This window comes from Pollachius pollachius, assembly GCF_949987615.1.
Source record: "Pollachius pollachius genome assembly, chromosome: 7".
NCBI classification, from domain to species: Eukaryota; Metazoa; Chordata; class Actinopteri; order Gadiformes; family Gadidae; genus Pollachius; species Pollachius pollachius.
The window spans coordinates 7,171,720-7,185,955 of record NC_136940.1 but is presented as its reverse complement, the minus strand read 5'-3'; the positions used below and the strand labels follow the sequence as shown (position 1 = coordinate 7,185,955).

General features: G+C 45.8%; 1 protein-coding gene across 1 annotated transcript; it reads left to right on the top strand.

Annotated features, from left to right (window-relative positions):
- Positions 1 to 384: 384 nt before the first annotated feature.
- LOC307078022 (guanine nucleotide-binding protein subunit beta-4) lies at positions 385 to 13,850 on the top strand. Its single transcript, XM_079739574.1, has 10 exons — positions 385 to 573; positions 4,619 to 4,837; positions 5,623 to 5,661; positions 6,368 to 6,474; positions 8,990 to 9,053; positions 9,681 to 9,843; positions 11,215 to 11,281; positions 11,534 to 11,735; positions 12,218 to 12,434; positions 12,987 to 13,850. Exons 2-10 carry the CDS (start codon positions 4,781 to 4,783, stop codon positions 13,091 to 13,093), a joined length of 1,023 nt encoding a protein of 340 aa, XP_079595700.1. The 5' UTR covers positions 385 to 573; positions 4,619 to 4,780; the 3' UTR covers positions 13,094 to 13,850.
- The last annotated feature ends 386 nt before the right edge of the window (positions 13,851 to 14,236 follow it).

Below are 14,236 nucleotides of genomic sequence, written 5' to 3'. Positions count from 1 at the left end.
AACAATTGAGATTTAAGTGTTAAAAAACACGGGTGAAGATTATTCCAATTTCTACTACGTGGGGGATTCCACGGGGATACATAGATTATCCGTTTGTTTCCTGTATCCCATTCTGTTCCTTTTCTCTCTGTAGAGGGGGCTGCCAGGCAATACCACTTTCGCTTAGGTGACACGACCAAATTTGTTAAAGTTGATTCTGCTACGCAACACAAAAAAAATCCAAAATTAAAGTGATTTGAGCAGAATTATTTTCTTTCGTCTTAAATGGCAAAGTCATATGAAAAAACGCATTAAGATTAAGATAAAACTCAAGCATTTTTTTCCTCAACGCACCCCTTCGTCGTAGGCTGTTGCCATGTTCCCATTTTCATGGGTGTGGTGATTAGATTGCTTGGTGAAATTGTTTTCTGGTCAATTCTTCCTTGAGTTGTGTGAGCGACAGATACAGGTCTGTTATTGCGCTAGATATTTCAGCTATCGCTATATCTCGTATTAAAAACTGCGCCATTATGAACATCTGAGAAGCGGTTCGATAAAGGGATCGGAACGACGGAGCGCGTGAGCGTGATTCAGGTAAGAAGTGAGCTCGAGCGGGCTGTAGCGGTCGGGACATTTCGGGGCTTTATTTCCTGCTTATCAAATGCTAACGTTATGTTCCTTACGTTGTGGCTTGAGAACGAAGAATATCAGTCTCCGAATAAATCGTCACCTTTTTACAAGGTTGATTATCCCAATTGCTGTGTTAGACGCCACCGTCCTGTTTTCTTAGCTCGTCTTCCACTGTTGTAAATTAAAACGTTTACGCAGAGCGGCCTTGTGAAGACTTGACTGTCAAATACCTTTCTAGAGCCAACATTATCGTAACAATTGGCGAGGTTAAGTATCGTTTATGTTTAATTGTATTGAGGAAACCATTATATGTTGTAAGTATTTAGTTACAATAGCATTATTGTTGCATTTTGTTATACGCTACATTCCGCCTTCCTTTTTTAGCGGTAACTGGTTGGCATTTTCTGTAACGCCCATTGATTGAGACATTTTTTTCCATATACATTTTTTTTTTAACCCGGGATACGTCCAATTATTTGCCAAACTTATCCGAACGATCATTTCCTGAATGTGCTCTAACTGATACGGCTGTGCATTGCGTCGGGAGTGCAAGACCTTAACGCTATTTAACGTTCACAATTCAGGAAAGTTGTCCCGAAACCACCTGTGGCTTTGCATCCAACAGAAAGGCCTAACATTTAATTATAACTACGTTACATTACAAATGACCATTACATATAACAGAATAACATGAATAGCACTGTAAATAACGCAATCGCCATTCACTGTATTTCTGGTTTAGCTGACAGCCCTTACTTACCGTAATGGCAATTACTCAAGCTCTCTTTTGGCATTGGAAGAATTTTACGAATGTTGGATGGGTGCCATGGGTAAAAAGCCATCACCTATCATGTGTTGTTAGGTAGCACTACACCTACCACTACATATTTCTCCCCATTCCATGGATGTTTGGAGTATTGTGGCCCTTCCTGGACATGTCGACACCTGGGAGAACCACCCATGCACGGCATGCTTGCCCAGATGAGAGGAAGTCACCTTCCTCTCATCAGATAAGGAGTCGTGACTACAGCACACAATCAACTTAACTTGGTCCATAGCATATTGCAATCTCTGGACCCCGCCCTCCACCCCCCCACACACACACAAACAAGTCAGCTCCCCAAAAATCAAACCCACATCCAGAGTTCTTCGATTATGCATTGTACAACACCATCAGTGATCAATCGTTAAGATGAATGAGCTTTTTTAACTGTTTTATTTAAGTTAATATTGTTCAGCCACGTTAAGCTCTGTTGATGGATACACCATAGACTGGGTTTACATTCTGATACACCACTCAGGCTAAGTGTTAGGAGTTGGGTTCAGTTGACAAAAGCATGATTCCAGCCAAAATTAAAGGGTATGCATTATGCAAATACATTTCACGAGGTATTGTCTGTTCTTCTGCTCCTATCTCCGGATTATTTCATTCTATTATGTTTTCTAAATTGAATGGACTCAGTACAGTTACTAATAATATTGACTGAGTGTATAAATGTTTTTGAGGTTGTTATTCCCTGGAACATTTTATTTCTAAGCAAGCCTGTTTGTTGTCAGCCCAAGTCTTGCTTCATGTGTGTTCATGCAATTATACATTACACATTATGTATACACTGTAACATGGACCCATTTATAAGCCATTGAGAAGCGACAGCATGTGAATGGGACTAGTAAGTGTTTTATTTGCAAATGTGCAGTATAGCTTGGTGTACATTGAAATCGTTAGGACATTGCTATGGATAACTCTGTCCTACAGCAAACACACAAGTTAAAATATTTAATCGGTGTGAATTCAGAGTGTCAACATTGTCAATCAATCAGGAGAAGGGTTTAAAATGGCAACAATGCAAATCAGAATCACAGAGATGCACTTGAGAGTTTGGGGATTTAAACAAACCAAAAAGATAAGCCCCAGAGCCAATTACATATACAAAGTTACGTTGGCTGCCTGGTGAAATGTCATTGGAAGCAGAGCGGCGGAGCCACCGTGGTCAGGCTTGGTTCCATGGCGGCATGCCTGGTGCCAAGCAGAGCTAGCTACTGTAGCCGGATAGCACACACTGGACAATGGGAAGCTCCCATCACACACAGCTCCGCCTTTGTCACCCCTGTCCCTGTGCCATGCCTTCAGCCTCCATGGCTCTGGGTGGATGGTTCGGACCATGGCTGGGTGGTTGGATCGGAGGCTGGCTACCTCAGTGGCTGTTTCTGTTCAGCTAGAGAGCAGGAACTAGCACACACGCACCCACACAGATGTACATTGCCCCTAATGTGAGTGCCTCAAGATTGCACCCTCTTACTTTAAGGGTGAGAAAATTAGCAAATGTCAGTCTGTCGAAATTCGTATTTCTTTAGTCACCTTTTTGAAAAGGCTCACATGTTAACGTCAATCTTGATCAGCCCACAATCTGCGTTTTTTTTCCCTCTCCCGTCATCTTTAATGTTTGTACAATCCGCATTTCATCACACAAGCCCTCGGGCCGAGTATTGATCGCTCGTATCTAACCGAAGAAAAAAGGGGGGTCATGCCAGGTTTGTTTTACTGGCGCACGCCGGTCGGTTGCCCCCCGCCGTGGGACGCAGCCTTACCGTGGGCCCGAGGGCCGGGCTTCCGGCGGCCCGCTAGCGTCACGGTGCTGCTGATGCAGTCTCCTCAGAAGGGCTTGCGTCATTCCAGGGGGGATGGGTGTGGGGCGAGGGGGTAATGATGTCACCAAGGCAGACTAAGCGGGCGTTGTAACGCTCGTTAAGACGCAAGTCCACCTTGGCCTTGATGACATATCAGGGCGGTAGAGAGCATCCTCGCTCCACTTATCGTTATATATTACATATATGCCTCGTATGAAGCATTTCGTTTTTTGCCTGGCTTCCTTAACATGGAGGTTGCCTCTGAAGGAATATTACTTGATTGAGGAGATGAGTGCAGTGTTTTTTCTTTGCTGATGGGATTTTACCTCACATATTTGTTGTTTGTACCTCCAATGGTAGTGCAGGTTATACTGGGAGCCCCATGGTACAGGTTATAGTGTTTGAATAAACAAAGCTTCCAAATGTTCCCCGTTACAATTTCGTGTGGAGGAGACGGAGTTCACTGAACCTATTCTGTTGAATTATAGAAAGTGAAACTGAAGAATGAATCTATACCGGTTGGACTTTCTGGACAGCTGGCGACAAAACAGCCTAGATTATGAGCGAGGGGGGGGGGAGGGTGCTTACGACAGTCCAAACCTTTCTGAGGAGTGTGTAAGTGCGCTGTGACCCACATTCTGGCGACATGCACATTGCACACATGACCAAACTTCCATGTACACGGTTGATCTGAAACAGTGCTCAATTAAACACAAACACATTCACATTTGACGTCAAGGCTCTCAACAAATAAAAAAACACTTTGTGGCACATTGTTTGAGATTAATCGCAGAGTCAACACGCGCCCGGCACCAACGGATATGCCTGGAGCCAACAAAAGCGTTTCTATCGCCTTATACAGTAAGTGTGTATTGGCGCTGGTGGGAGGTCCAGCGTTCTGCGCCGGGGCTAACGACACAATGCAGTAACACAAGCGGAGGACTGAGCAGGGAAAGGTCAGGCCTGGGCTCAGATGGCCTTCTGAACTCCACCGGGGGCGTTTGAAGAGCCATGCCACCCTCTGCGATTCCCTGGCCGGTCCCAGGGTAGACAGACCCCAAATATACATGCACACACATGACCGCATGCACATTGACACCCGCACATTGAGTCACATACGCATTCACACATTACACACACACACACACCTTCATTTATACACAGAGCATGGTGTTTTTCCCCTTTGTCCACACCCATATCCACCCCAGCCCACAGATACCTGTTTGTAATTGAAAGAATTCATGAAAATAACATATCGCCAATCTTTCTCTCTCTCGCTCACTCCCTCTCTTTCTCCCCCCCGCCCCCCCTCTCTATTTCACAATATCTGTATTTCACTGTTTGTAATACTTTTCTTTTTTTCTCTCGTTTTTTCTCACAGGTGTCAGCTGGCATAAGTGCGCGCTGGTTGTGAGAAAAGTGTGTGCGAGAGTGTGTGTGTGCGCATGTGTGTGTATGCGTGTGTATGAGTGTGTTCTTTTTCTTCCTGAGCCAAGCCAGAATTCCCTAGCAGAGTGACGCCTGAACACATCACTGAGGCAACATGAGCGAGCTGGAACAGTTACGGCAGGAAGCCGAGCAACTACGCAATCAGATCCGGGTACGTGTCTGTCTGTCTGTCTCTCTCTCTCTCTCGCTCTCTCGCTCTTGCTCTCGCTCTCGCTCTCGCTCTCTCTCTCTCGCTCTCTCTCTCTCTCTCTCTCTGCCTGACTTTCTCGCTTTCGCTCTGATTGTGTGGTGTGTGGTGTGCAATAGTGCCTCAGTATTCTGTGTGGGTTTGTGGTGTAACATTCATGCATGCTCTCACCGATTCGCAATCGCATACATTTAGATCTGAAGTCGTATTCGATTTTACATTCTTTAGGCACTACACAATTATGTTAGCGTTATAGAGAAAGCTTTATTTTATTATTTATAATTTTTGTTATTAACATTTACATTTGTTTACAGTTTAGACATACATACATCTACATGTTTGCGAAGATGGAAGACCATGTCTCAACTTTTCAAAATAGGACTCGTAAGCTACCATGGGCTAATACACCATGGCCTTCTCTGACAAATTGGATTTTCAATCGCCCTGCTCCACATATTAATCAGTAAATGACATGGATCGAATTATAGTCATGCCACGCTCCCAAAGAACTTCTTGTTCTTAAAGGTTTCTTAGTTATTGCTTTTCTGAGAAGTTGACTCTGTGATTGAGTGAGTGACTTTCATTTTGACACTACTTTCAGTTTTAAAGTTGAAGGTGTTGTACATCAAGCAATGTGCATGTATTCTCTTAACGGATGTCTGGTATTTACATTGTTACTAAAGCCTTACAGTGGGGGGTACGTGTTCATCAGATACTGTTGACTGAAACTACATTTTTTGTTGTTGCAGGATGCAAGGAAAGCCTGCAGTGACTCTACATTGTCACAGGTAAGCCACTGGTGTTGTGTTTTTTTTCAAAATTAATTCAGGAGTTTGTCGCCTGTTATATTCTAGAAAAGGGGATACTGGAGTGTATAGTGTTTGTTTTGAAGATTGGAACAAGTTTTGTTTTCATGTTCTGGTCAAAGAATATCTTTCAAAAGGTGAGGATTTTCAGCTCAGGTTTCAAAAGGATAACTTCTGGACCTTGGATCGGTCCAGAATTAAGCATACTCGCTTCAGCCAGCTGTCGAGAGCCCATTGCTCAGGGCAAGTGTTGTCTGTCCCGTGAATGTCAACCGATAGAGCTCCTCGACTTCTAGCATTGACAGGCTCACACATGCACACAGGGTCTAGACACGGCTCTCCAGAAGTCTATGGAGAGTGACGCCACGAAAAGCAATCGATGCACAAAACCACCTCGAGCTGGGAGTGTTGAGTTACAAAACGTTTTACTATTAGCTTGAATGCAATACATTTAGGCTGTGAAGATTAAAATGTGTTATCGACTTGTGGTTCAACGCAGTATAGAGGTTCAGGGCATGCAGCTCTGCAACATCCTAGTGTTAACCCCTCAACCCTAGTGTGTGTGTGTGTGTGTGTGTATGTGTGTGTGTGTGTGTGTGTGTGTGTGTGTGTGTGTGTGTGTGTGTGTGTGTGTGTGTGTGTGTGGGTGGAACCCAAAGTCTGACGTGGCTTCCTGTGTTTTTGGCAGATCACAGCTGGTCTAGACTCGGTGGGCCGGATACAGATGAGGACCCGTCGGACGCTCAGGGGCCACCTGGCTAAGATCTATGCAATGCACTGGGGAAGTGACTCCAGGTAGGAGCCCCCCTCCCTCACCCACACACACACACACACACACACACCCACCATAGTGACGAATGGTAATGTTCACTGCTAATGCTAACCACTCAAAATCAGGAGATCAGGCCACTCTGTTGCACTGGGGAGGTAATGATGGCAGAGCCCCCATCACCTCCAGCGTAGTATAGTAGTCAGTTAAATTACCTGTTGGACCTTACAAGACATTCCCCAGTATAGGTAGTAGGGTCGGGGAGGTACAACAAGAATATACAGCTATTACCTATCGGGCACATAAGAAAAAGTATTTTTTTAATGTCAATATCCATCACATTGAAGGAAAGCGAGATCCACAGCGAAGTACTTTACTTATGTGACATTAACATCCACATCTTCAGTGTGACGGTGTTGTGAGCCCAAATATGAGACTAAACACTGAACAGGATTGTGCCTCTACTAAATGCCAAGGAATATACTCTGGACGATACAGATAATTGTACGCTCACTGCAGTGGGACAACAGCTAACATCATGGAGTTGTGCGTGCAGGTGCATTTGACGTGGTCCTTCCTCTGTGTAATCTATTGTTTCTATCACTATGTATCTCTCTGTCCACCTGTCTCTATCTGTCTGTCTCCCGATGCAATTCGCTTGGGAAAAGTGACGGAAGCCCCAGGTGTGGGGCCTTTTTGCGCTACTACTATTGTTACCCTACTAATATGACTAATACCACCTTTTAGGACTAGTACTTCTGCCACTCCCACTACTATTTCTGTCACTGGCACTAATACAACACCCCGCCCCCCGCCCCCCCCCCTTCCCTCCTCTCCAAAACACACCAAACAACCCCAGTCCTGATGTTTGCACTAAAGACAATGGCGGTCACCCTAGTTTGTGGGGTCTTCTCCTGAAAGAGGCAGTTTGTAAGATTGACGTCCACCTTGGAATGTTCTGAAATTTATTCTCCCTCTTTCTGCCTTGCAGATGGAGGTTGTCTTTTAAAGCGTGGTGAATCATTTGGTTCATTATGTGGTTCATTTCCGCTCAAAAATCCCTAGAGTCTAAACCAAGCGCCCCTCTGGTGGACTGGTGGCCTGAGTACTTACAAACTGCTTCTTTTGCTGAGGACGTTCCCAGCAAGCACTGAGAATTGATAAAAAATGTCATATTTTCTATCAACGTGTCCGTCATGGGAGGTTAAGTAAAGCATGCAGTGCACTAGACAACGGGTGCACAATCTCTAGTCTGCACCAAAGAACAGGATTTTTTCAGTTCGATTGTGAATCTTAGATCCTTCAAAAAGAATGAGCTAATGCTTCTAGTTGTAAAGACCAAGGTTGTCGGAAAGGGAGTCCTTCAGAGGTTTAATTGCTGATTAATGATACAGTGTTTCAGCGATTATGCATAGGTTAATTAGGCATCCTTGATCTGTCATCAAAAGTGTGTGTGTGTGTGTGTGCGCATGTGTGCATGTGTGCGTGCGTGTGTGTGCGTACGTGCCAGGGCCGGCCCACAGGAGGCCCCTAAACAGCCTGTGTTTATTTTGTATACAGCGGTTGACATTTGAGCACAGGAGACGCTCCCCTCTCGCTCTCGTAGCTCTCTGGCTGCTGCAGATGGACGCGGAGCGCTGTAAGACTCACTTCCTGTCCCCGGGGACATGGAAACACGCAAGCCATCGGAGGAGAGGGGAGGGGGGAGGCGGAAGAGAGAGATAGACAGACAGAGAGAGAGTAGAACAAGGGACAGAGGAGTTTTTAAATCGAAGATCTTCTGCTACTCTCCTGCCCTTTGTGGCTTTGCACTCCTGAAGCACACACACACAGTGTCACACACACACACCTCCGTCACCTCCTTTTTAAACATAGCCTTGTTAAACATACCCCCCTTTCCCGGGCCTCCCTGTTTCTCTTTTGGCCGTCTTTATTTCCGTTCACATTTTCTATTATAAGTCTTAGTTCCTGTTGTTGTTGCTGTTGTTTCTCTGCTCTCTTCTCTACCCCTTTTTATTGTTGCGCGCTACACTGCTGTTTATTTCATCCGTTTCCTGCCCCTTCCTCTCGGATGGCTTCCTCGCCCCACCCTGCCTCCCCTCCCCTCCCCCCCCGACCCCCTTTGGACTGCAGAGAGCTCGTCGCATAACCAGGCCTGATGAATATTGCATGGGTTGGCACATTCAAAGTGGGAGCTCCCCTGGATGCCTGTGGCACGAAAAGGCGTCCCCGCCAGGAGAGGAAGTGAGAGTCAAAGGCGGGAGGAAGGGGGGAGGGAAGGAGGCGAGAAAATAGAAAAAAATAGCGCTATAGCTCTCGTCCCATGATAGGAAAAAAGCAAACGATGATATGGTTTTAGGCACCCGAACACTCCCCTTGTTCACTGAGCGGTTTCCCCGGCACCTGACTCCCATTGCTTCCCTTTATGCCGTAGATGCATGTGGTCATGGATTATTCTGCCTGTGAGTGCTCTGCCACTGCCTCCCGAAATGTTCTAAATAATAAATAATAGACCGTCTTCTTTTTTTGTATTCTATCTAGGTTACTGGTAAGTGCATCCCAGGATGGAAAGCTCATCATTTGGGACAGCTACACAACAAATAAGGTGAGAGCCCAGACTTGTATTCAGGAGATCACTGTTAACTTAAATAGTAATATACTTATGAGTCCATGGAGGGCAAACCCCCTCTCTATGGCAGAAGGTGGGGTTATCAAACCCTGGGTTTAATCAATCCCTTGTTTGTGTTGTATTGTAAGAACCACGGTTTCATGGCTTGTGTACCGTGGCCCACAGGGTTTGGAAGGGAATTGTTGTCTGCATAATCAGAATCAGCAAATACATCATCTCAACTTGAAGGGCAATCAGAACTAGTGACGCACTATGTTATCAAAAAGCCCCCGCCCACCCATGCCTCCCCAATACGCCTCTTACTTTACCTTTTGTCATTTAGCAAATGCTTTCATCCAAAGCCAGGCTGACCACAATCAAAGCATACAGTCAAAGCTGGAGCAAGTTCAAAACTCTCTTTATCTCTCTCTCCCCCTCTCCCTCCCTCTCTGGCTCTCTCACTTGCTCTTTTTCCCTTTCTGTCTGTCTGTCTTTCTCTCTTTCTGTGTGTCTCTCTCTCTCTCTCTGTGTCTCTCTGTCTCCCTATCATTCTCTTCCTCTCTCTGTCATTCTCTCCCTCTCTCTCTGTCTTTCTCTGTCTCTCTCCCCCCCCCCCCCCCCCAGATGCACGCCATCCCGCTGCGTTCTTCCTGGGTGATGACGTGCGCCTACGCCCCCTCGGGAAACTATGTGGCGTGCGGAGGGCTCGACAACATCTGCTCCATCTACAGCCTGAAGACCCGGGAGGGCAACGTGCGGGTCACCCGAGAGCTGCCTGGACACACAGGTAGGCGGGGCTTCGCTCAAACTAAAGGTTAGGATTGGTTGGCAGCGTGACAGCCAGCAGTGCTCGCAGATAGCCCGGTACTGACGCTAGGCGTGTGCCATATTGCCGGCCTACTTTTGGATGATAGCAATCAACGAATGCGGCCGTATCGTTTGGTGGGGGGCATGGTTCGCTCGATTTTCACAGTGAAATAAAGTGCCGAAGTCTACCTGCGCCCTGTTTATAGAGTGATATCAGAACTGAAGATTTTATGAAAGAATATCTCTGGATCTTCACCCTGCTTGTGCACTTCCTGCTTAGCTCTGTTCATCGGCGTGAGTGACGAGTGAATCGTAAAACCAGTTGGCCATGTCTTTTCTATGGACCTGACACCTTGAATATCCGTTCTCCATATGCCTTGGCATAATGGCTGTGGTTTGGATTGTGATATTGAAGATAAGGTATTAATTGTTAATCAGAAGGAGACCTTGCTATTAAATTATTAATATTTTATTTATAATTTAAATGAAACTTTTTTTGAAAATTGTGTTCACAGTACTCTGAGTGTATTGCTTAGTAACCCCTCCCACCCCCTCCTCACCCCCCCCTGGGGATGGGATGGTATATTGCTGATCTTGAATAACCATGAGTGCAGAGAAGCATATTTTTTTGTTGAGTTTTAGTAATATTATTTCTAAGAGTTTTCACAAGATGATATATGTTGTGATTTTGAACAAATATATATCATATGTTATTTTACAAATGATATTGCCTTAATGAATAGCAGTGTTTGATAAAGAGCTTTTCTCTTCATTTAAATGTTGGCCTTTGAAGCCCACTGTAACTTTAGCATTAAAGGCTATTCAAATTCAATTGACCTGACTTGACTGAGGAAGTTATTTTCTTGACTAAGCAGTTCATTTGGTATTTCTTCACACACAACACGAACTCACTAGCTGGTGTTTGCGTGACACTGTGTCTCCCACCTTCCCTCTGCGTATTTCACACTTCCTTTTAGACTTCCATGCACCTGAATGTGATATATTCTCTTGTTTTTGTACCGGCCGCAGAGCGAGACAAAATGGAAACTGACAGTGTGCTCAATAGCACCATCTAGCAGAAGTAGTAGTCATTGCAGAGTGGCAACATTCAATAGCAAGTTGGTTCCATACAATTTTGTTTTAGGGACGTAAATATTGTACAACCTACCGAGAAAACGGTAGAATCCTACTAACGTGATGCATATACTTTTCGGGCATTCTTATTTTTTGTGTACCCACACTAAATTGGTTCTTGACCAATACAACGGGGACTTCTGTTGGCGTCTGGCCAGCGTGGCATGAGCAGTTGTGGCTTACTCTGACAATGCGTTCCCCCCTTTTCTGCATCTAGGGTACCTGTCCTGCTGCCGTTTCCTGGACGACAACCAGATTGTGACCAGCTCTGGAGACACCACCTGGTGAGTCCAACTCCTGCATTCTCTGTCTCTGTCTGTCTCTCTCTCTCTGTCTCTCTCTGTCCCTCTGTCTCTCTCTCTGTCTCTGTCTCTCTCCGTCTCTCTCTCTCTCTGTCTCTGTCTCTCTCCGGCTCTCTCTCTCTCTCTCTCTCTCTCTCTCTCCATCTCTGTCTCTGTCTTTGTCTCCGTCTCTGTCTCTGTCTCTATTTTCTGCTGACCCTTGGGCCTTATCTTTCCCTCCCATGTCTTGTGCAGTGCATTGTGGGACATCGAGACGGGCCAGCAGGCGACCACCTTCACGGGCCACACGGGCGACGTGATGAGCCTGTCCCTGAGCCCCGACTTCAAGACCTTCGTGTCGGGAGCGTGCGACGCGTCCTCCAAGCTGTGGGATGTTCGGGACGGCATGTGCAGGCAGTCCTTCACCGGCCACGTGTCGGACATCAACGCCGTCTGCGTGAGTCAGCCCAGAGTTCAGGGGGGGTTTAAGGGCTGGTGGAAGGTAGCCATGGTGTTGTGATGGTACGCTTCACCTCATTGGACGCCTTCGTCCAAAGAGTCTGGCTAACAATGAGCAAAGCACCTAATCAATATTGGAGTTACAGAAATCAGTTATTAAAAATCACTGGAGAGAGTGAAGAGAAGCTGAATTGGACCATAAAATGGTCTGATTTTATGCAAGCATGTGGTAATTAATAAGGTTATCCAAAGGAAAAGAGTACTCATGGACATTTGAGAGAAAAGATATATATATATATATATATATATATATATATATATATATATATATATATATATGGTCCAGGGTGGTTAATATCTAACCGTTATACTTTGCATTCAAGTTCTAAAAGCCCAGAGTAGTGCCTTTTACTGATCTGATCTGATTGGTCCTGACCAAAAGCCTCCTCCTCATCACTGGCCCCCTTCCTCCCCCCATAGTTCTTCCCCAACGGGAACGCCTTCTGCACGGGCTCGGACGACGCCACCTGCCGGCTGTTTGACCTGCGCGCCGACCAGGAGCTGATGATGTACAGCCACGACAACATCATCTGCGGCATCACCTCCGTGGCCTTCTCCAAGAGCGGCCGTCTGCTGCTCGCCGGCTACGACGACTTCAACTGCAACGTGTGGGACACGCTGAAGGCGGAGCGCGCAGGTCGGTGGACGTCTCCGTGTGTGTCTCTGTGTGGGTCGCTGTCTCTGTGTGTGTCTCTTTCTCGCTTGTCTCTTTCTCTCTCTGTCTGTGTGTCTGTGTGTCTCTGTGTCTGTGTCTTGTGTGAAAATCAACCGAAAAAGGCGGGAGATGGAAATAGGGTGGGAGAGAGAGTCAGAGTTTGGTTGGGTTTAATTTGAGTTATCCTAGTATGTAGGTCAGGCATTCTGTTGGTTTAGTAGTAGGAGTAGGGGGAGAGAGAGTCATCAGCCTCACTGATGTTTTGTGGTATTTTTGCGGTATCCTATTGGTTTAGTTGAGTGAATTTTTGCTAATTTCTCTAAGATTGGAAGCCAATCTACAAGCTTAGTGTGCATGTCCAATCCAAAGGACTGTCTCAAAGGCTTAATAAACAATACAAACGGGAGAATCTCGGTACGGTCGATGCTCTCGATTTCTTGATTTTCTTTTGGGGCGGTTGGAACGACGACCCCTACGTAGCTCCGTTGATCTGCATCACCGTTAAAGTGTGTGTGTGTGTGTGTCCCCCCCCAGGTGTGTTGGCCGGACACGACAACAGGGTGAGCTGTTTAGGCGTGACCGACGACGGCATGGCGGTGGCCACCGGCTCCTGGGACAGTTTCCTCCGAATCTGGAACTGAGACCGAAAAAAAAGAAAAAAACACACATTCATTCTCTCTTCCTCGCCTGTAAATCGCTCCATCCCGACTCCCCCCCACCCCACACCCCCACCCACACCCCTCAGAGGTGAACACTGTGTGAAGTCTAGTTGTCCCACTTAACCCCCCCCCCTCTCCACCCTCTGAAGCACCCCTCTCAGCCTGTGCGCTCCTGCCCACAAACTCTTTCCACCTTTTCCAATTGACTTCTCTTTTGTGTGTTTTTTTTTTTTCTTTTTTAAACCACACTTAAAAACACCCTCACAATTTCAGTAGTGGCCGAGAGAGAGAGAGAGAGAGAGAGAGAGAGAGAGAGAGAGAGAGAGAGAGAGAGAGAGAGAGAGAGAGAGAGAGAGAGAGAGAGAGAGAGAGAGAGAGAGAGAGAGAGAGAGAGAGAGAGAGAGAGAGAGAGAGAGAGAGAGAGATGAAAAGTAGAAAGGGTTGCAGAAAAATGTGGGGCAAAAAGTGAATGGTTTACGATGAGCTGTGTTACCGTGGTTACCGTCAGACTAGAGGGCAGTGTGTGTGTGCGTCCAATGTAAATATATATATATAAATACAGTATATATATGTATATCATTATGTGTGTGTATATATGCATCATATATGCACATATAATGTGTATGTATATGATTTTGTAGTTTATTTCCAGCCCTATCAAGTTTTGTTTCGTTTTTTTGTTCGGGAAGGGGAGTCGCTTCACATTTTTTCTTTTTCAATGTAAATATTATTCCCAGTACCACACCTGATCATACCAAACCTGTCTTTAATGGTGGCTGTGTTTGTTTAACGCCTCTTATGGGGGCCAGTCGCTCGGGGCCTGGTACATTAAAGCACCACGGGTCTATAAGAGAGAAGTATTTCAGAAAGATGTTTTAAATCTGACGCTTTGGGACTTTCCGAAAGCGTTTCTCAGAAGAGCGCCTGGCGGGCTATGCCTTAAACAAAGCAGGAACAATTAGAATCCGGTTTGGAGAACTTCTTTGAATTTAAGTGGTTTATTTTTGTTGTTATTATTTCCATACACTATTGTGTACATGTTCATGCATGCATGTGTCCGTGCGCGTATGTGTGTGTGTGTATGTATGTATGTATGTATGTGTGCGTGCGTGTGACGGTAACCGG

Coding starts and splice junctions, on each gene's coding strand:
- LOC307078022 (XM_079739574.1), top strand. CDS start 4,781: ATGAGCGAGCTGGAACAGTTACGGCAGGAAGCCGAGCAACTACGCAAT. Junction 9,054..9,680: donor ACAGCTACACAACAAATAAG/GTGAGAGCCCAG, acceptor CCCCCCCCCCAG/ATGCACGCCATCCCGCTGCG. Junction 12,435..12,986: donor GCTGAAGGCGGAGCGCGCAG/GTCGGTGGACGT, acceptor GTCCCCCCCCAG/GTGTGTTGGCCGGACACGAC.